We start from the raw sequence: 23,939 nt of genomic DNA, 5'->3' as shown, positions 1-23,939 counted from the left end.
GCTGATGACACAGTCCCCACTCGCACCATTAATTGTGATGCACATGCAAACTACAATAAAATGTCTCCGTGCCAAGTTTGACCGAAGTCAGTTCAGGGATAGTTGAGTTATGGTTCAATCGCAACAAAATGGGCGGCCGGTGGCCTATTGGATTGTATCGCAAAATAAATTGACATGCATATATATGCCATAGTTCTTTATCTATGTACCAACATTGAAGAAAATCGGTTCAGGGATAGTTATGACTCAAAAACATGAAAAAATCGCAACAAAATGGCCGCCAGGCACCATATTGGATCGTATCGCGAAATAAATTATTAGCATATGTATGCCACAGTACTTTATCATTGCACACAGGTTGAAAATAATTGGCTCAGGGGTGACAGAGAAATGGCTGATGAAGGACTGACAGATGGACGGGACCGCCGGACTGCATCAACGGGGACTAACAATATAAAACACTAAATGTATGATCCTGCAAGATAAGATCTTTTCAATGTGTTGATTACTACTGTTATGAATTGTTCAATATTTGTGAGACATTCAGATATTACTGCACTTACTCTAATTCTATTTGCTAAATCTGGGGCTACTACAACAATGTCATCATTTTCACTGTAAGTTGCAGCAAAGTCTCTCTTGAGTCCAACCAATTCTTGATTCTGACCACTCTCTACATCCCAGATCTGTGTGAATAAAGGAATGCAAATTCTTAATTAGAAGTGTATCTCTGTATCGTTGTACTTTGATTCTTGGCGACAGCCCAACAGTTGATATCCAAATACGATCACATGATTAATCATTATGTTTTTTCATCATAATTAACATTGAACCTGCAAAATGTATGCCGTTCAGATTTTATAATCTGCCATTTGTTTTGACGCATCTTTCTGAAATGAAGATGACTGAAAGCATGAAATAATTCTACGTGTAAAATTGATTCTCATGCGTCTGTAAAAAGTAGGTCAGCGTATCACATAATGACAGTCCTTTTCTGTTACTTTAATACTAATGTTTGGAAACTGAACCGATGAGATCGTTGAACTTACCATGGTTGTACCATCATCAGATCCAGACAGCAGTCTCTTTCCATCACAATCAAAGTCAACAACATAAACCCAACCACTGTGACCTTTAAACACAGCTAATGTGTCGCACGATGTGGCATTCCATATCTTGAAACCAGAAACATACCTTCAAATCAGTGACTACCTACTGGTACTCTTATGTTACAGCCCTCCTATACTCTTTCTAAAAGTGGTGCTTCACAACAATTTTCAACAGGAAGATAGATTGATAGATGGATACTTCAGCGTGAAAGATTGACATTGAATGCTGATATGACCTTCAACTGCAATACATACCAGAACATACTACAAATGGGAGCTGTGCAGTATGGTTTTTGTATTCCTTTTGAACCTTCAAAACTTGTGAAATCAAAAACGTCAGAGATCACCTGATTTTTATTATTTCTTCAGAAGGTATCAATTGAAAGTTAACAAAAATAGAATAGCTACACCATGTCAGTGGAATCAAAAATAAAATTCATGTGATACTTTTATTATTCATCTATTAATGAACACATTAGGACTTGAACTGCGTGATTATCGTTCAGTATATTTCAAATTCAAGTGTACCGGTAACATAGCAACAGATTATAATGTCCATATGAAATACCTGGATTGAGAAATCAGAGAGTCCAGCTGCAATCAGATCACCGTTTGGTGAATATGTACAATGTAGAACAAGGGATGCTGTCTTTGATTCACAACTGTGTAGGTACTGTCCAGTGTGTGCAATCCAAATCTGAAATCAAAAACAATTTCTAAATACTAAGTTTATGTACCGATAGGCCATCCTTCACCATATTTCAAAAGGTTTTGTTCTACAGTCAAAGGTTCCAAGACACAGACAAAACCTTTCTGGGAAACTTTAGTTCCTAAGCAAATCAAATCTGCAATCACTGCATTGGGATTTAGTTCAGCAGATTCATACCCAGTGAAAAAATCAAATTATTCTGGTTGAAAATTCATGACAGTTTTCAGTCTCTTCTACATGGACACACCTCTTCTACTGACATTCATAAAATCAAAAGTGTTTCTATTTGTAATAATTTATTTGTGGTCCACCATATCCATTTAACCACCCATTGACTAATTGGAGAGTGACTGATTTAAATCTATCAAATATCTGTTTACACTCAGTCAATGTTTAGTCTATCAAATATCTCTTAAATATGTTAAATCAATTAAACAACCATTCATTAAAAGCGAACCGGTATCTGTTAAATCAATCAAACATTTGACAAAGCTATCTATGTGTTCAATCTATCAAATATATGCTAAATCTATCAAACATGTGTTACATCTATCAAATATATAATAATCTACAGTACATTACTTCAGAAAACCAATTAAACTAATTACAATTACTGCATATCCTTTCTCATTCTCACAAGACAAAAAAGCAAACCAAACATTACCTGGATAATATTCTCTGAAGAGGATGCTACATTGTTACCATCAGGTGAGAAACAACATGAAGTTATTTGGCCGTTGTGACCTTTGTAATCAGTCACCCAGTCTTCTTTAGCAATGTTCCAAACCTTAAAAACATTGAAGAAAATGTGGAAGTGTGTTTGTCTGTAGTTGAGCAACAGTTGTAGCATTTTGCTAGCTTGAAATTCAATTCCACATAAAATACAATGAGATAAAATTTACCGATACTGTATTTTGTCATGAGTTATAATATTGATAAAGTCATCGTAGGTTTGCTAGAACTATAGCATAACATTGGTTGCTGTAGATAAAAATTTGGACAAAGCCTGCTTTGAAACTGTAGCTATGATTTGTTACAAACAACTTAAAATGTCATTGTTATACTTTACTGGTACTTTAGTGCCAAACAATACACTCAGGGAGTGTGGTAAAGGCAAAAATTACAAATCTCAAAGATGCAGACTTCAACAAACACTTGATGAACCTGCTGCTGGGGAGGAACTAAGTATCAGAATAAATTTGGCAAGAGGTAGTTTATCTTTGTGAGTAAAGATAAACGTGAACTTTTCTCTATCATTCAAATCAAGAAAGCCAGGATTATACAAACTTGTGGATGAAAATAGAATATTTCGATAGCTGATAAGTTGTGTATTTTAGACATTCTATTACAAGTGAAATTCATCCTCAACTGAAGACTTATACGGTAATGTTTGCAGAATCTTTCATTTGCAGGAACTTTTGGAATTGACCTTCTACCCAGTTCTATTTGTAGGTTGTGATCCAAACTTTATAGTTTTGCCACCCACTTCCTATAGGTAAAAGCTGTTATATCTAACAAGTAACTTTCAAATTCAAATTTTGTCTTAAATAGTCTGTAAGTTTGGAGCTTATTCTTCTGTATTCTACACTTCCTTGTATCATTATGTATACCAGTATTTCTCAACCGTGTTTGTTCGTTAATGTCAAATAAATTATCATATACAAAATTAGCTGTGGAGCTGATATTGCAAACAGAGGTCCATATATTGTTATACAGTTTAAGTAGAATATTTACGGCAGTGTTTCTCTTTTTCTTTTGTACTATGTCTTGTGGAACATATCTAATAATATCACTGACTGCAATTAGATTCACAGTAAATATCTGAACATTTTCATAATATTGTTCTTTCCTACCTTAGCAGTACAGTCTTGTGAACAGCTGACCAGATAAATCCCATCAGGAGAGAAGCTACATGCTTTGACTGGTTTATCATGTCCCATCAGATCAGCAATTTCTTTACCAGTGATGACATCCCATATCTGTGGCAAATACAAATTATCTACGAATGGTGTTCCACTGATCAAATCATCACAGGCTTTAACTTACATTTTTCTTTATATTGATATAAACTTTCATCTCTTGTAATATTTTTCTTTAAGCATTGTAAGATTGACATCAATATTTGACTCTGCAATGCATGCATGGACAAGGCAATTGAGGATATATGGATTGTTTTAAGGTTATAAATAAGATATCCACAGAAGTGACTAAGCTTGTCGGCTTGGGATTGGAAAGGGACATACAGGATCACTTATGGCTACCATAGTTTCCTTTGAATTAAACGCTTGAAATAAAATTCTTTGTTTGCCCTCCGCCTGCTCATAGGTTTTCAGTGAAAATTAAGAAAACAAAAACAACATTAACACATCACAAATACAATTATTTTTCTAAAAGTAACAAAATTAAAATTGAGCTTATGTAAATACACTTGTTTTTTTGTCTGTGGTTGTTTTTACCCCTGGCTGGCTGGTAGGTTTTTAAAAATCCAAGGATGGGAAACAAAAATTTTTCTTTAAATGGCCTTAAGTTATTACTGTAAAGCTAAAAAGAGGTCTATTGATAGACTGGGTGCTGATTTGCATACAGAATCACACCATGTAGTGACTGAGAGTTGACCTTTCAGAAACATGCAATTTTTTTGTGTTTGTTTTCTCCTCACTGACTCTGTAGGTATCATAAATTTTGCAAGAATGTACCGGTATTTTTGACTCAGCCATAAGTCAAATTTTTATCCATGCCAAACAGGCATTGTGTCCACTCAAACACACCTGCAAAATGCTAAAAATCAACAGCTGATGAAGACAATGCTTGGTTTGAAATAAGGATAGTTTCACAGATGCAACGGAGAAATTGCAACATTGTATTTGATTTACCGGTACATACTAAAGCTATTTTTACAATCAAAGGGTGGGAAGTCTCCCAAGGCGCAGCGTTGCCACAGATCTTGACAGCACTGCAAGCAGCCCAGGGAAAATCACCACACAAGTTTTTATAGACATGTAGCTTAGCTGCTATTCACAGACATGGCTAGAGGTCAAATATTTCTCATCAGCAAATGGTAATTTTTTGCATTTTCAAGGTGTGTTTAATGCCAGAATGATGTATAATAATATTATGATTTACAGTGTGTTGTGTGAAAGAGTTGCTGCAAAAAAAATTGACCTTCTGATCTTTCAGCCAACTCATTGAACACCTTTAAATAAAGCCGGAGAGGTAGCCATCCGGTTTGCAAACAGATTAAGGGGGAGACCCACATTCGCAGACACTTTCTTTAATCTGATTTTTCACCATTAAATGAATCTTTAACCCGACATGTAGTATATGTTTGGGTAGCTCGACAATTGAAGATTATAAATATTGTAAGAATATTTCAAAACCTGTTCGCGTGTGTATGTTTTGCTCAAAATGTGTGTTTTTGAGTTTTTTACTTAAAAAAGTGTAAGTATGAGAGGGTGATGGCCATTGGTGAGCCGTTTACTGCAATCGATAGCAGGGTAAGGTGTGTAAAAAACCGTGTCTTGGATTTTTGATACTCCGCTTTGTTTTTGCACAATTAGCCTTGAAAGTGAGAAGTGGTGGATTCTGAATAAATTAACGGCTTTTGTCCACGTTTGTCACGATATCTTTTCTTTTGGAACATTATCGGAATTCTGAGACACGGTTTTGTAGAAACAGTCATTAACTACAACCTGTGCAAAGATAAGGCTAATCCGTCAACGCGGCGCCAAGTTACACTCTCCAGAAGTTGCGATACATTGCCAAAAACGGAACGGAGTAAATCGCAGAATGTGTATGCGACCCTTGGAGTCGCACAAAGTCAGCTAAAATTCCGGTTTGCTCACATTTTCGGAGGAAATTCCCTGCCCATAATGAAGTACAGGACTTTTGACACAATTGTCTGAATTTGTGGTATGAATGAAATGATACATGACGTGAAAATTGGAAGAAAATGAACACTGAAACGGCCAGTTCGCGGCGTAAGCGTTAGGCTTTATTTACACAACTGTCATTCCGAGCTAAATCTGGGGATAATCTTCTTGCTAAATACAAACTAGCGTATTAACTGTGCACTGTTGTGTACCAGTTAAAATTTGATTATCAAGCGAAGAAATGGCTGGCTGCGTATATACTTCGTAAAATTATGTGATTTTGCATGCCAAGTCCGATGACATCGTGTTTTCCTCTCTTTTGGTTGCGCAATCGTCACCGCGTTTTCAGCTTCCTGCCCGGAGAGAGACACGTGACAATGAATTACAATGTGGTACATACCGACAAAGACGAAGTTCATTCAGACGCCGTGTTGCGACGTTAGCTTTTACGTTCCGTACTGCATGTTGAAGTACGACCACAGTCCGCCTTGAACATGGCATGGAGCTAAAAACGGACAGCTACATGAACGCGGTTTCCGACCTCAGAAGCACCATGATTGCCGAGCTAACTTTGTGTTGTGCCAGGTTAGAACCCTCGTTAGGCTAAACTAAATTATAAATACAACACTTGACAATATCTGGTATCTAAAACGATTTCCTAATAGGAAGATAAAAAGTTGGCGAAAAACTGAAATAAATCGATTTTGACAAGAAACTTGAACAATTCTGCTAAAAGCGACTTGTTTTGGCTTCGCGAATACCAATTACCATGGAGGCGAGTACCTAAAACAGATGTGAATCTGTGACCATGCTGACTGAAGAGGTCATTCTAAAATCGCGACGGTCGAATTTGTACAAGTAATGAAATGCGTGAACTTCAGTCAAACAGTTGAATATCGCGTTCTCTGATATGTGGAAACGAGCATTCGTCGTTCTCCGGTGGTGACTGTACTGTCCGTTGAACTACTATAATAACGACGATAGACAGACCAGCAGCACGCTGTTTTTCAGCGTGATTGAGTTTATCAACAGAAAAAGTAGTTGCTGATTCGAAAAAAGCACGTTCATGGTTGTTTATTTTTTTCAATTTCATGGAAACTTCTATCATTTTCAATTTTGGTTTCTTTAAATTTATTGCATAAGTTTATAATTACCTAATAACAATTAAATCGCAATGATTTTAAAGGTATACTGACATGAATTTGTGCTGTGAAATATCGCATACTTTTCAATCGAGATTGATTTCGACCCTGGACTTCGACTCACTTCATGAGCAGTCCGCCAATAAAAGTTCAGTTGATCGAGACAAATTATATATGCTCTATGATTAGCTCCGGTACAGATTGAAAAACAAATGCTAGGTCAACATTGTGTTTGCATTGTAAATCACGGCATCATTCTAATGTAATATAGCAAAACTGTACGTGCATTACCCGCATCACGTTCCCTCTGTGTCCGCATAGAATTTACAAAACAATAAGCTCACGTTTCCTAACCGGGCAGAGCAGACACCGGCGCGATTTTCTCGTTATAAAATTTTGAACTATTGGCATATTTCTAATTTCTACTGAGAGGAATGTTGCTCGCCCAACTGTCGAAACAAAACGACGTCGCAACCATTTTCACAAAAAAGATAGAAAACTTGTAGTGACGTACAGGAACATAATCTTCATTGCATGCTTTAGGTGTAAACCGTAACGTAAGCAGTAACAGTTTTGGTTGCCGGACTTCACTGGGCATTTGCAGACGTAAAAAATCATCTGACATTTTTATCATCAGTCGCAATTAGTTCGGAGCGGGATCAATTTTGAATGTCGGACTTCATTAGGTGCAGACAAACATGTAAACTGTTATCAGAAAAAGACGTAATTTTTGGATTTTCGGAGTAGCCTAGTTTGATTGGGCGGGTTCAGTTTTGAATGTCAGACTATACTTTGCATTGAGTCCACGTCATTTGTTAGCGGACACAAATGTACGTTTTGGTTTTCGGCGGCGATTAATTTTGAATGCTGGACTTTATTTAGCAAATATGTAAAGACAAAGACCTACTATTTGGATTTTCGGCCGTTATTTGTTTTGTACGGGAACAGTTTTATTAAATACGTGTTATAGGAAAACGAGGTAAAAATAACGTAAACTACAATGAGCAGCCTCTCTGTTGTGCGCAAGATGTATCACCAGTTTTTGTTCGAAGCTCAGTCTAGTGTTGAATGAGTAAGCGTTCTGCGTTACATTCCTCGCTTGCGACCATTTCCAGTTTACACCTTTTCAACGCATCGGAAACTGGAGTTTTAAGCCTGACTGTAACTCTGACAATTTCAACTGTTCTCTCATTCCCGGCCATATGCTTGATATTTCGCTTATGTGGACCATGCTTTTGCAATCGACGGCTACCTGCAGCATGTTCAGTAGCCACGACATACTTCCTGCCGCCAGCTGGGAAGAAGACTGACGCATGCGCACTCCTCCGGACGGAATTAACGTAATCTACGGTACTTACGCTCTTGAGATAGCCTTGACTAATCTGGAAACCGTTAAGACATAAGAAAACACGGACTGACCTACAATGCTCATTTTTGTTAAAATCTTACTCATTTCCGAGTATGTTATGGTTTCACACTTATCGTCCACTCAAAGGCCATATTAGACAGATTCAAAATTTACCATAAAACGAAAAATGACCAAAATCACTAAAGGAAGGTGGGTCTACCCCTTAAATGAGTTGATAAATGTAGGTCACCAATTTGCATTCATTACAAAAAATTCCAACTCGTGTAAAAGAAAGTCATCTGGGAAAGCAACTGTGTTTGACAGAAAATTAATTGCTTACTAGAAATTTGTCATGTGAAGATGACAACTTTAGTTATTTTTTTGGACTTAATTTTCATCCAGTTTTTATTCCGTTAGAGGTATTGAGTAGACTTAGCTTCTTGATATATGCAGAGTGAGTACTGAGATAACACTGCTTCAAGTAAAATTGTCTTTTAACCCTTTCACCACTATGGTTTTATCCAAATCTATTGTTTTCTATGGTAAAGTTGGACCTGTACACAGGGACTGGGGGTGAAAGGGTTAAAGGTATACAATCACCTGTAATCTACATATGCCCATATATGGTCAAAGGGGCGTTCCTTGGTATTCAAAATGCCCTACCATTGTGAATCTGTGAACATTTTATATGCAATGTCTTACCTTTACTGACCAATCAACCGAACATGATGCTAATCTCTTATTGTCATGTGACCAGCTACACATGGTTACATCCTCCTCATGACTTTTCAGTGTGTGAATTAAACTTCCATCATGTGCACTCCAAATCTAAAGTAAGAAAGTATCAATTTGAAAGTAAATGACTTCATTGGTTACATTTACTCCAATTTGTTAATTCTAACAATTTTTCCTTTTCCTCTAAAGAGCTTAATGCAACCAGGTTGAGTTTATTTAGACATGTACGGTAGTATAGCATCAATGTACTGGGTACACTACAAGAAACTGTCTGAATTTCATTTGAACAGTTGTCAGTCTGAATTATTGTGTTTATTTCTGATATTTGAAAATTTCACAGCTACATTTTTAATACTGCACTCCTACATACACAGTGTGTGAAAGTGAAATTTGTTGTAAGTTTGAAGGTACATGTAACTAGTGCAGGGAGTAAGTTTAAACAAGATTTGGCTAGAATCTCAAGTTTATCTATTGATACCGGTATTTGTCAGCTATTTCTTCTGAAATACTTACACAGACTGTTTTGTCATCTGAACATGATGCAATCATTGTAGTATCTGGGGAAAAACAGCACCAGTTGACAAAATCTGCGTGACTGGTCATGGAGAGATATTCTTGGCCAGAATGACTATCCCAAACCTTGACATGAAAAAACCCACACTGTTAGGTAGGGGAAATTATCAAAGGACTCTTTCATTTAAACTAAATACATTATAATGTTACTCATACTTCAATCTTTGGTTTACCATGAAAGCATGCATGTTAAAATAGGGATCCCTTATCACAGCAAAAACTAGCAAGCTCCTTTTATCAGCATTCGAAATCCAAGAAACACCAAATATGTGAACACAAAAAACCACCTCAAACTACTACATATTGGATGAAATCCTACCTTGACAGTCTTGTCAGAGGAACAGGAGACAACTTTGGATCCATGCGGAGAAAACTGGGCACATTTGACAGCACTTTCATGTCCTTTGCTTGTTAACAAACATGCATATGTAAAAGACTCCTTGTTTCTGTCAAGCAAGTCAAAGCCAGAGAACATGAACTCATTTTAATAAAAAGATAAACATTTCAATGACAACTTCACTCCAAGTATAATTTTCACGATTATTTAACAGGATGACAGAAAGAAAGTAACAGTCAATGAACTGTTCATTAAGGAAATTTATCACAAGCAGCTATACAAATGAGCAGACCAAATAAACCAATCACAGCGCTGGAATATTATTGCATCTCATGAATATCTTATGTATATAGAATTCATGTCCAAACATCAGTCTGTGACAATTTACACATTTAGGCTAAATATGTGCCAGCTTTTGCAGAAATAGAAGATCTTATATAATGACATATTTACAAGTCTACAAGAAGGTACACAATCACTTTTAATAAGGAACAAAACTAATGTCAGAAAAACAAATCATGCCACAGAGCAATGATAGACATTAATGATACTTTCAAATTTGGCAGCAATCAGGTCAGCCAGCTAATGTAAATACATTGTTACAGAATTGGTCATCATAGATTTATTATTTACTAACCTCCAATCTACATAGAACTTATCGGGAGAATCAAGTGCACGTTGCTTGGCTTGTCTGTATACTTCACTGTTTGATAGTTGACACAAAGCAAGCTGTGTCAGATCATACATGTCTTTGTCCTTAAAATAGTGAGTGTTAATACTGACAAAGGATTGGAATGCTTCTTTGTCAGGTTTTCTCTGAAATAAAGCAGAATTTGTAAAGTTAACGAATGACTTTTCATTTAAAGTCTTTTTGTTGTCGTTTAAAGAAAATGAAAAAAATACTGTCTATGACAGCATGCTCATATTTGGTTTGAATTGGTTCATTCAAGAAATATTTAAACCAGAAAAACAAAAATAACAAAAATAAATAAGGTCTGAAACTTTAGGTACTGGAGGTCAACTTTAGGAACACGCATAGCAGAGGAGTGTTTTAACACAGTCCCTCTTGATTTCAGCAGGTCTGCAAATATGTATCAATTCATGAACAAAGCCAGGAAATGACTCAGTCAGTGGAGTAGGCTGTTTCAGTTACTGCCAACACTTCAACTTCCACACATAGAAGGTAGACTGCATACAAATGAGGTTATGCCACAGAACCTCTGTGTAGGCTGTTTCAGTTACTACAACCACTCCTACACATTTGCAGGATTTTCCCTTTTTCTTTCCTCATTTGCATATTTTTGACACTTACATGTTCATTTGAACAAATTCACATCTCCACCCCTGGGTCGACCTGTTCATCAAATACGAAGATGGTAGGTGCAGCGCTTAGGGAGTTTTTGATGTGGACAGACATACATCCGCACAGGTACATACATACCGCTACATACAGATGCCACCGACTCATCATATAAGCTCTCTTTGGTATTTATACACATACCAAATAAGAGCTAATAAGATGTTTTCTTTCATTACTACCGGTACATGCAAATCAACAGAATCAGGTGATACTGAACTACTGATGGGTTGTCAGTTCCCTATCTTGGTATGGGTCAGTCTTTCAAGCTTACCTCTTCCGTCAGATAATCCCCGTAATGAATATACTCTGACAGCAGATCGGCCGGCCCAGTGATATGAATTTTTGATTCCACCCAGTTGAGATCCAGCAAGAGATCCCATAACTCTTTGTACATTTCAGCCTGTACCATGTGTTTAGCCAGATACCAATGAGTGTAGTGGTCATTTTTCAGTTTGTGGTAAGCGCCCCCACAGGACTCCTTGTACTGCGTCACAAGCTTTCTATGCAATTCCTATCGCAAAAAAATTCAGAGACATTTTTCATTGCCATAGCATTTCTTGAAACACAAGCATATGGACAATTTATCAGTCTAATATCACACTGGGGCTGAGCCCATAAGGTCACGCAGCTGTGTAATTTCAATAAAGGGAGAGTTCTCTGTTAGTAGATTGGTTTTGGATAAAGATATTTTTAACACACTGCTCTTCGTCACAGATGTTGATAGCCTCGGCCTGCAGCAAGCCTGCGTAGCTAGAGCTGATCACGTACTGACTACATGTACTCAGCCCCGCAGCATACTTTGTGCCACGGTGGTGATCGGGCAGTGACTCTTGACCCAAGAGAACTGCTAGTGTACAGCGCATCCACAACTGATGCCATCGAACAATATAATACGTTTTATCCCAAACGAAAATGTATGTATGCTTTTTTGATTTATATTCATTTTTTTAAGTTAATTTAATTTAGTAGTTTTATAACTACTCCTTGCAAATCTTGCTCAAAATAAAAAATATCAATTGAGACGTACAATGCCTCTGGTGGCCTGCTGCACCAGCTATTACAATATCATATGACCACTCTCTCTTATAACAATGGGCTCAAAAACTGTGACCAAGTTCATTATCCTATCAACTACATATTACTGTAATTGAAGGAACACATATTATTATTTTGTTAAAGTTTGGAAGCAGACTGGTAAAGACTTTGTGTTCTTGATACTATTATGATACTATTACTGTTTTCCCCAGTCACAGACTAGTGGGGATTTTTAATGATGGCAAATCTCTATACCGGTATGTACAATTGGTCTGTGTCTAATTGGTACCGTATAACAAAGGTATAGCATAAAGGTTAAGAAACAACAAGGGAAATAAACAATATTTGTTGCCACTTGCCTTTAGATCTTGAGATCTCTCTTTTAGAACATCCAGTTGTAAATTATGAACACTGTACTTGTAAAATTTGTGTTTCTTGTCATACACTTGTATTGCCAGAGACTTGTTGACCAATTCCGACATTATATCTTCAACATCTTCTATATCTTCAGCCCAAAGAATACTCAACACCTATGGGAAATTTACAATTTTCAGTTACCTTTTCGACACAAAACTTGGAACAGCATAATTGTCTTCTGTTGAATAATTGGACCTTAAAACAGAGCAATGGAACTGTATCATCGATGGCATGAGTAACAGCAGTTGGATACACAATAGGCAATATTTAGCAAAGCAAAGGAAACTCCTTGTGTGACTTATGGAGTACAATGATGTTCCAAGTCAACATAGCAAAGCAAGTGATAGGGCACTGAAAGACAACTACAAAGTACAAAATTGTGTACAAAGTCAGCATAGTAAGACCAATGAGGGAACCTGAGAGGCCCTTGACCTTGTAAAAATGTTTACACAGTCAACATAGCAAGGCCAATAAGGGGACCATGGACAACAACTTTGTAGCAAGTCAACATTTCATGAAGATCAGGGTTAAACTAAAAGAATGTCATCATATTCTTTTGCCTCATAGTTACAACCCTTTCTTCCAGTACTGCTGTATCAGTACAACAACTTCAAACAGCAAAGATGAAAATTTCTCTGACAGTAGAAGTCATTGGTTACTCACTGGTGCCGGTACTTTGGAAGACTCATCAAACAGTGCAAAATCTTCATAGAGCTGTCTCATGTCATCCGATAAACTATCAATACTAATGCTGATGGCTTCATCCAGTGTGTCGTACTCATAACTTGATCGTTTCCGTAGCCGTCTTGTTTGACGGTTCTTCAACTTTTCAGCATACGATTGCCATCTGGTAGGATGTTCACGCAACAGAGCACCGACCATTGAAATACACAGAGGAAGTCCTTTGCATTCATTGAATATGTCTGTGGCTTCATCAGGCAATGAACTAACATCTGTATTTGTCCATGTTGCTAACATTTCCATAGATTCATCTTCATTTAGTCCTTTGGTTAAGTGGACTTTGTGGACGGTACCTATGGAGGAACATCCAGGTTAAGTTTAGGCGCCACTACCAGGTACATGTACCGGTATACCACAAATTTCAAAATACTGGTACGTTACACTTGGTAAATACCAGTATACATATGTACCGTATAAGCTCTTTTGAGGTAGATAAGTACACTTACTGCTCTGTGTGTGTACCATACTTTGTAAACCCACTTTGTACCTATCCCCTCTGAGGACTTGGATGATATTACAAATAGATTGCAATTTTGGTGATTTGTTGAAAAACACAACTTCTAAGATTTTAACAAAAATTTTTCAAATTTTCAAAATCACATAGCACCCAGAATCCCTTCATACATTAAAGAAAACCTCATTTAAATTCTCCATGCAAACTGCAGAGTGGCTGGGCTTATAACCCACTACTTAATACAGCTATAACAATATGTAACCACTGAATCAGGTGTCAATTTACCTGAAACCAAATCCATGACAGAGCTGTCTCTTGTTGTCACCATGACTCTAGTCTGGTTGTCAAAGGCTTTGGCCACTTCTGGTTTCCAAACATCATCCAGTATGAGTAGAGATCTTTCAAACACACAGATATGACACATCTTAAAAGACGGTTTCAATAATTTTGACATTTGTTAAAATTTGGCAAACATATTTCACAAATTTACACCATCATTTTAACATTACACACATGTACGAACAGGTCCTATTGCCCCAAGTTAGTTGAGAGAGCTCTTCCAGAGTGCAGTTTTCGTTGATTGCTGAGGGTACAGCAATCAGTTTGCACCTGCTGATATCATGTTTGAAGATCGTTTTGCTACACGTTGACCCATGTTTGTGAAATCATGTGCATGAAGGTTGCCAACAGGTTTTTTTGTGCCGACAAGTTTATGATTTTAAATCTAGTGTAAAACAATCTTTTTTGGGTGGAAATTATAATTTACAACTGTGCATGTTCTTCTTAATTCATGTTGTTGACTTTGCTGTTAAATGCCTTCAGATATAGCATTTTTGCAAAACAAATTTCCCTATTACTCAATATCATTAATGTATTCAACAATACTGACCTCTTTCTAGAACTTTTATTTCTTTTTTTGATCCTAAAACAACACGATTGGAACTAATTTGGGGCGATTGGATGGTGAAGTAATGTCGGTTCAATCTGCAAGTGTAAACTCATCTGCCTTTTTTTTCAAGTTACACACTTGTCTTTATGAGTAAATTGTAATATTGCAACATTCAGCTATATGGCACCTAACACTTACGAGAAATTTAAAATATATGAAGATCCAATTATCCCAAATTAGTTTCAAACTGTTAAACTTATTCAGAGATATTTTAGAAACATTCCCTCATTATTAATGAGTAAAGCTAATTAATGATTCACTGGTATTACCTTGGGTACTGATGGAGCAGTATTGTGCGGAGTCTGTCTCGAGCTTCTTCAATATTCTGAGGTTTGGGTCGCCTTTCCTTGTCCAGTCGAGAACAGAGATTTACAATTTTCATCAGAAAGAATGGTTTGTCAATGCTGCCAATATGTGCCCAAAATACACCACCTGGGAAACACTCTGGATGAAAAAACATCAGAAATGATATAAATAATATTATATAGGGCTCAGCCCTTGGTGTCGCGCCAGGGGTTATTAAAGATTGGCAATGTTATTTGTATTGATTCATGATAAACTGTAATTGTTACTTCATAAACGTTTATATGACAACTACCGGTATGCCCAGTTTCCCTCTGATGAAAGCAGTTCACGTACGTACACGACGTCAAACCCTGCAGCAGGGCAGGTATAGATTTTCTGTAGCGTGTAAAAATTTTGGACAAAAATTGGCAATTTTTGCAATGATAACAGCCTATTGCGATAACAAGGGACGTATTATGCAATAATTATCATTGCAATGGTAACCGCACTGCCCACCTTCCACTTGCAAGCTGAAAACTATAGCGTTCCGTCTAATAATCTGGCAATTTTTTAATCTAATTATTGACACAGGGGGCGCTCTTCTATAATTCAATCCCAGCATTCTTTGCGTATGCTCCCGTTCATATGCACGACAGTTTTCTCCCTTTATCTATATTAACGATATTTTGTATCAGCGACAATCTGCATAATAACGTTTACTGGCTAATAAAAGAGGTATATTTTATAAAAGGCATGTTTATAATACTAATTTGTTTCGTTTTTGTTTATTTACGAGTACTCAAAAAAAAAACATGGCGGCGCCCGTGAAAGAAGGGTACACTTCCGGCTACTCGCATAGTATATTATGAAATAAGCGCATGCGTAGTCAGTAAGCCGCTGGCGCGACTATTACAATATTGTATCAATATCTCGGTGGCATCTATCAGAAACTATGCCCTCATTGCGTTTTCTTTAAGGTAGTATGTGCCTTGAAAGTGAAAGACTTAAATTTTTGCTCAAACTTTCTCAAATGAAACTTTCAACCATTCTCTTACTAAATCACTAATATAATCATGAGCTAAACAAATTACTCAACATTTTGCGATATTTGAAATTGAAAATGGCCATCATCCCTGTGTTAACTCTATGAAGTAAAAATAAAATTTTGGATTTTCAAAAAACTAAGACGATGAAAGTTTTTCTTTCTCCAAGAGCTTTAAAATGAGCGCCCCCAAGTGGTGGATCAGAGAAGAATTGCAGAAATTTGAGAGTCCAAGTATCTGTCTCTGAGACGCATTCTACTTTAACAAATGTGCCTCCTTGTGTCAATTGAAATCACATACAGTCTTGTCTGTTGATATTCAGGAATGTGCAGACAAGAGATTGGTGCTGTATGTATAGATGAACAAAGAACACTTCCTGTTGCTTCTGATACAATTTTCAGAACTATTGACCTAGAAAACCACTATATTCTCCTCAACCTCTAGCTCTCCCTAAATTAAGTTGGTATAATGTATTCATCTCGCAGACACAAAACATGTACAAGATGCAACATCATTGGTGAAAAATGAATTCCTGTCAGACTAGACTTTGTTTTTCAAAGATAACCAGGTAACAGTAAGCATTACAGACACATCTACGCTAAGATGACAAGTTGTAGATAAGGCTTTTTAAACATGATTCAGGGAGTATCAATAGAACAAGAAACCAATTTTCACAAAAAGAATCTTATCATTATTTGAAATTCTAGGTTATACAAATTCACTCTGAACTATTTTCATTGAAGTCAACAGTGTTCTTTTTTGTGTGTTTTGTGTGTTTTGTTAAATTTCTACACATGAGCCAACCACCAGCTACAAGCTCTGTATGTTTTGTAACATATGGTACATAAGTTTGCATACATGTATGCTTGGATACACAGTGTGTTAATAAAGCAATAAAGCACACCCAGTGACGGTATACAACGAGATTTTGACCAGTTCACGACAAATATGCACTTGCTATGGCTCGTGCATATACGAAGTGAACTGGTCAAAACCAAGTGGTATACCATACAGTAGCTGGGTGTGCTTATTGCTATTATATTATAACAGTATGTTGAAATTCTGGCGTGGAACGTCAAAAATGGATTTTTGCTCAGGCTGAGAGCTCGCATGTAGGCCAGTTGTGGTATATCACCAACATACCACGGTTCTTTTTGCATCTCAATCAATCAGATCGCTGTATTTGCACCATCAACATACTGGTATGATATAATTGTGTTCTGTAAAGTTCCAACAAACATTACCAACCAGCAACTAACTCTGGATCTCTAACAGCTTCTGCAGCAAGTATGGATTTTCCACAGCCTCCCATTCCATGGACAACAACCCATCCTGGTCCATGTTGTAGTTCCCAAAGCTTGTCCCGCAACTCTGCAAGCTCCTCGGGCCGGTTGATGTAAACATTTGGCTGAGGGGGTACACCACCATCAACTAACATTGTCTGAACTGTGAATGGCAAAGACAAGATGACATGAATAAATGTTTGTTGATTTTAGGTTGTGGAATTCATTTGGATTGAAAGTGACAATAAACCATCTTTGAATATTTTCCTTAGCTTGTAATATCTTAAAATACATATTTGAACTTTTCACAAACAGCAACTATGACAATGTAGTGTGGTTTGTTTGGTTTTTTTTTTGTTTTTTTTGTTTTTTTGGGGGGGAGGGAAGGTGAGATTTTAGAAGAACCTGTAAATGTGATTTCCAAATAAATAAATAATATTGTTTTTTATATTATATCATATAATAAGATGACACCAAGCAATTTATCAATTAAAAGTCACGTAGGTATGGTTGTCTCGTGTGCACAGTGTAGGGGCCATGATCATTATGGAAAACCCGTCATTAAGGAAAGCGCCCTCATACAGTAGTTGTGATAACACCTTTGTTTTTAAGTTGTATTTCAAGTTTAATGCTTTGACAATGACTAACCTGAGCTAATGCTATAACTTCTACTTCGGCTAGGAATCTGAGCAGCATCCATCTCATCTGTTGGGATGTCATCTTCCAACACCTCTGCAAGGTCTGGGTAGTTCTCTTTCAAGGCATTATAGAAACTGAAATAAGCAGCTTGGTTCTTCTTTCCTAATGTATCCAGCAGCTTAGCTGCCTTCTTCCGACCAGTGACTTCATGCTCTATTATTTCAGCTTCTTCCAAGTCAATGGCTCCATCTTGTCGCAGATTATTTATGACGTAGTCCACTTTGATGGTGTCAATGATTTGAACTCGGTTGACAAGGAGGCTACTGCGTGCCCACTCTGGCATAGCAGAATCCATGGTTACTGTGAACAGTTATATTCAGCGGCTATACTCTATAAGGTAGCAGTAGACTGGTACATGAAAGCAAAAGAAACGAAAAACAGTATGCTAAATTTTCATTACTATACACCTGCAATAAGGATTTAAAACCTTTTCTATGTGCTTCAAGTGCTCACTAGTACAGAAATTTGCGAGAAATTTGCGAGAAATGGACACTTTCTCGCTTTTTTGCGAGAAGTAAGCGAGAAAACATACTTTCTCACAATCAATTGGCGAGAATTTAATTCTGCGTGAGCATTTCACAAAAATTTCACAATTTCTCGCAGATGCAGAGCGAGAAAGCACAGTTCTCGCAGCTTGATTGCGAGAAAGTATGTATTCTCGCTTACTTCTCGCAATAAAGCAAATTTCTGTACCGGTACTAGTGGCTGTTCTGTAATTTTTGATCACTTCCAGGCACCTCAAGGTCTTACTTGTACATGAAGGTGTGTGACTGAGTAATGGTGTGGTAAACTGTCGTTATCACAAATACTGCCATCAAGATATCATATTTTGCATTCAAAAGCCCTCAAAAGGACTTTATAAATTATGGATCTTACTGTTTGGGCCAATGACCTCAAGTTTTGGATTTCCACTAATAATAGTCCATTTGTGATGGGAGCCATACATGCCTGCAAACTAAAAGTTCATGCGTCTTTGGATAGATCTTCATTTAGCACAACTTTAGTATGTAGTTCAGTGCTTAATTCTTTCTCAGTCTGACTACAGGAAAAGTTGGATATCTTCTGTCAATGTTTTATTATGAGACAATACTGGGTGTAAAGGACCATGTTTACACATGCTAACTTTATTGTACCAGCAATGTGAGGATGTTACAGTAAAGGAGGGATTGTGGCCCTTACAACAATTGTGAGGGGGTGGATTAGGAATTATTTTATTTTGGGACTTCAAAATCTCCCTATGCAAATGTTGGTACCAGAGAAACACATTACGTAATATTTACCAATATTTAAAGTTCAAAATGGCTGCCATCCCTGTGTTATCTCTATGGGGGAAATAAAATTCCTGATTTACACAAAAGCAAGCCAGTTGAGAAGTGCATAATATGTGAACTGAAAAGTGTTGAGATACTCTTTTTATTGATAATTCCATTGCGGTTTAGTAGTGATAAAGTGAGGTGGGGAATGTAAACTTTTCTCATGACAAGCTGCAAGTTTTTCAAACTGTCATATACCTTTCTCTGGAGATATGATAAATAATAAACAGCATTTAAGATGACGTCAATTATGTAGCTTGATTTACTTTTCAGACAGTAATTGTTGACAGGTTAATTTTGGAATTTACGTTTCTATGGTGTGAACATTGATCATCCCAGTATTACTGGTACTAAAATCATACCCTATTATAGTATATTACAGCTGTGTCAACAGCAGTGAATTTTGTGACATCATACTCTTCGATTTTACTGATAATGTATCCGATTATCCTGCATTTTGGCTGCATATGTTTCCTACCTCTACAAATCCACTGGCATCGCCAAAACTCTAAAATAATACCAATAATGTACCAGTACCCCCTCTCTGCCATTGGACTCAAATAAACTTTCCACTCCACAATTTACTCTCCTTCACCTCATATACCGGTACATTATGACTTACAAAGTTCACTTTCCTTCATTATGGGCCGGGAGGGAGTGCATAATTGCTTAATTATACCGGTATAACACATAATACACCAAGAAACATCATTACTGCTGACAGATCATTTTATAATGAGAGTGGTTGCTATTATATTACTCGGTGAATAGTGATGAGTTAACTGACCTGAAGGAATTTGATGTCATTGTAGAAGGGCAGAGGAATAAAACGGTGATAGAAGTGAAATACGGCACATGTAACTGATACAAAGAATATCACTTGTAATGAAATAAATATGAAATGCAACTTACATCTTGCACTATAATATTCATACAAAAATAAATAATTTACTTATCAGAAGGGTTTTCATGCTGCTACACTCAGAATTACTGTATCCTATAACATGCAGTACTCTAATGCGTTTTTTGTTTTTATTAGGACTACTTCAAACGAATTACAATATGCATTACACAAACTTATGGGAAAATTTTACCTCTTGTTTTTAAGAGACATTGCCTTTTTGTAAGACTTTGTGCATCTAATTTTCTTGTGAACACTTCAATTATCACCTTGAGATTATGGGTGAATCATGCAAAATTGAGAAACAAAAGATGGTTTCTGGGTGCATAAAATCTAACTGATCCTAGAGATTTGCATGGTAATCTCTGACTTTCATCCTTGATCATGTAATAGAGTGGTCTGAAGTCTTCCAGATAAACAGATGAATACGCCAGATTCAAGACCTATGGTAGGTATTGCTGTAAACTTAGACTAAAGTTTGAAACGTAAAATACCGGTATACCATAAATGGTATCTGCAACTTTCATAATGTAAAATAGGTTTCACAAATTATAAAAATATTATTTTGACATATTTACTTCCACCACTGTTGACAACTGGCTGACATTTACGAGATATGAGTCTAAAGATCAACACTTACATGTACCGATATGTGTTCAGTTGCCCTCAATCTATATCAGTATGATCAACAACAGTTGGTTGTACTAGGCAATCAATTTTTCATTGGCATAAAATTCAGTGTACCAGTACTTATAGGCTGTAAGTGTTATTCATCTATTTGTTACACACAACATTGATTTTCTTAACAAGAAAGACAGAAAAGAAGGGTTAACAACTAATTTAATATGGCTGACTAAGGAGTTCCGTATAATCTCCATGGATGTAAATTATAGAAATCATCATGTTTACGCACTCTGGCTAATGCCCAACCTTATTATCTAATTTATCTCATTTGTGGATATAAAAAAAAACTTTAATGGTGAAAAAAGAGATGTATATGGTGTTAACAAGCACTTTACACATCCACTAATGTGACTGGTAAGTTCTGCCCGGCCTGATACATTACAGTTAAATGGCATCTCATTAAGCAGACCTATTAACACCATGATTAGGGTACGTCTCCTCCAAGCAGCAGTCTTTTCCCTCAGAAAACTTCTCCACAACAATTGTCATGTAATTTTTTTACCTGTAGCATAAAGCATATCAGTATACCGGTAAACCAGTCAGAATCTACTGGTAACTTTTCCACAGAGGAATTGAAAGGGTACATTTTTACAAGAAACATTTTACTGTGTACATCTGATTAGCCAGGCATTTGCCACAAATCTAACAGCATTTGATTTTTTTGAACAGATCCTGACTAGACTTATGATGTCAGCAATGCCCCTTGCTGTTTTCAGTCAGAAAATTTTAATTTGTTTTGACAAGGTAACGAAATATGCCAATTACTGTGATTAGTCGTTAGCTCTCCTTTGTTTTTCTCCATCAGTATCAGCGTGCTAAATATAATCTCCAAAGCAGTAAGATATCAAAAGCTAAAGCTGGAATAAGTGTGAAGTTGTCTCCTATCTGTGACTTTTCAACCATAAAAGACCGACCTACACATGCAATAAAATACACTATCTCAATGAGTACTGTGCATGTCTTGTACTTGACAGCCATGACAAATTAGACCTCTTGAAAATCAGAAATGTAGGCCATCAATGATGGCTGGCGTGGTCGTTGCCATGGGTGTTATCATCAAAAATCTAACACACATTATCCTTATAATCTATGCTGTTCCAGACAAGAAAATTCTAATTAACTTACATCATTCAGTAAGCTAAAAGGTAATTAACAGGTTATAAACGGCAAGCGAGGGTATTTGGTTGCGGATATAAGACCTCTGGGGTAAAAATTAGCATATTTGGCGGGAAATAATCACCGAGCGAAGCGAGGTGATTATTTCACCCAAATATGCTAATTTTCACCCCAGAGGTCTTATATCCGCAACCAAATACCCGAGCGCACCGTTTATAACCTCATTATAATATGTTGAAGTTAAAAACAAGTGGACAATTTCGTTATTTAGGGCCGAAGTTGGAACGACAGTTCAGGAGCGCCCAGCCTCAAACAAACTCTAAAAAAGAACGTTTCAGAACGCGCGCACGTGCACAGTTGCATTCATAAACTACGGTTACGCTACGCATCGATATCGCGATTAGACATCGAACTTGAAGAATTTTACTTAAAAAAACGCTCAAAAAACTTTAAAAATCATTTTGTTGTTACATAACCTCCGCTGCTTACAGAACCCTTCATATTTTGGTTCGTCAAGCTGCACTAGCCTAAAATTTAACGATCAAAACAATCTGAAGCCATAGACTTGTTCGACATTACGGCGCGTTGAACTCTCAAGATGGCGTTCGAAATTTGCGCGAGCTCAAAAATGTTACGCGGCGCGCAGGTCTTCTTGTTGAGAATATAAACCCCGGCTCCAGCCAATCAGATTGCCGGATTCCAGCCAAGCATATTATAATTAACAAATAACTGGTTAATTGATATTAATTACTTTATTTTAAAGGGCCAGTAATGGTAACTTTTGATGATTTTTTTATTATGTTTATTTTGTATATCAATTGTAAGTCCCTATACTACTGCCAAATAAATGTTGAAATACCTACTACCGGTATTTAAATTGTCCACAAAGCGTCTACATGCAATGAAACATGAAATGTTATTGTTGACAAGTGAATTCTTGTCTGGACCAGAATTCACTTGTCAACAATAGCATTGCACTTTACTGTACACATATACACACTGAGTTGACAAGCTGAATACTGTGTATCTCAACATGCTTTGGGGAGTAGAACATGAAAACCAGGTTGACATTAAATTAAAAAGTACCGCAATTATACGGTGTCGCTCAAATTTGATCACAATTGGTACATACCAGTATGGGTACCAAAATTCAACAATAAATGTTGTTTCTATCTGTTCAGTGCAGGAAAATTCTACGTTGATGTTATGACAATTATTTCTGCACAGTACAATCAGAAAAACAACAAGAAATATTTAAACCAGAAAAACAAGAATGACAAAAGTAAATAAGGTCTGAAACTTTAGGTACTGGAGGTCAACTTTAGCAACATGCAGTTCATAAACAATGACAGGAAATGACTCAAGGTCAGTGGAGTGCCTGTTTCAATCACTGGCATGCCACTACTCCTGCACATTTGCAGGATTTCCCTTTTTCTTACCTCATTTGCACATTTTTGGCACTGACTTGCTCATTTGAACAATGTCACATCTCAACCCCTGCATCTACCTTTGCATGTGGCGGACATACATCCGCACATACCGGTATATACCTACATACATACATACAGACATACAGATGCCATCGACTCACCATATAAGCTCTTTTTGGTATTTATATACCGGTACATACCAAATATGAGCTAAAAATAACAACATTGCCCCGCCATGGTTTAAATTTTTTCTCTAGAGTAATAGAAAAACCACATAAATATGGTATATGGGGCTAAGCTACTGCCTGAAAAGACCTTGATGGGAAAATGATTAAGGTTTAACTTGTTACATTTTATCAGATGTTCAGGAATGTTCTGAATTTTCAAGAACCTCTAAAATTAATACT

At 36.8% G+C, this 23,939-nt stretch overlaps 1 protein-coding gene across 2 annotated transcripts in view; it reads right to left on the bottom strand.

The window, feature by feature from the left end:
* The window catches only part of LOC139141281 (apoptotic protease-activating factor 1-like), a 32,014-nt gene that overhangs the window by 5,503 nt on the left and 2,572 nt on the right, over window positions 1-23,939 (bottom strand). Inside the window, exons 2-17 of one of the 2 annotated variants that reach the window (XM_070710909.1) lie at window positions 18,038-18,436; window positions 17,355-17,552; window positions 15,048-15,222; window positions 14,115-14,227; window positions 13,298-13,668; window positions 12,577-12,747; window positions 11,454-11,693; window positions 10,460-10,638; window positions 9,805-9,931; window positions 9,426-9,551; window positions 8,880-9,005; window positions 3,672-3,797; window positions 2,483-2,605; window positions 1,678-1,806; window positions 1,050-1,175; window positions 564-686 (exon numbers count right to left, since the gene is read on the bottom strand). In XM_070710909.1, coding sequence (XP_070567010.1) covers window positions 564-686; window positions 1,050-1,175; window positions 1,678-1,806; window positions 2,483-2,605; window positions 3,672-3,797; window positions 8,880-9,005; window positions 9,426-9,551; window positions 9,805-9,931; window positions 10,460-10,638; window positions 11,454-11,693; window positions 12,577-12,747; window positions 13,298-13,668; window positions 14,115-14,227; window positions 15,048-15,222; window positions 17,355-17,552; window positions 18,038-18,383 — 2,799 coding nt within the window. In that variant the 5' untranslated portion in view covers window positions 18,384-18,436. The remainder of the gene's footprint in view (window positions 1-563; window positions 687-1,049; window positions 1,176-1,677; window positions 1,807-2,482; window positions 2,606-3,671; window positions 3,798-8,879; window positions 9,006-9,425; window positions 9,552-9,804; window positions 9,932-10,459; window positions 10,639-11,453; window positions 11,694-12,576; window positions 12,748-13,297; window positions 13,669-14,114; window positions 14,228-15,047; window positions 15,223-17,354; window positions 17,553-18,037; window positions 18,437-23,939) is intronic. The other variant, XM_070710917.1, reaches the window with a different exon arrangement.

The sequence above is a fragment of the Ptychodera flava genome, chromosome 1 (genome assembly GCF_041260155.1).
Source record: "Ptychodera flava strain L36383 chromosome 1, AS_Pfla_20210202, whole genome shotgun sequence".
NCBI lineage: Eukaryota > Metazoa > Hemichordata > Enteropneusta > Ptychoderidae > Ptychodera > Ptychodera flava.
The sequence above is the reverse complement of the archived record's forward strand: the minus strand, read 5'-3'. Positions and strand labels throughout refer to the sequence as shown.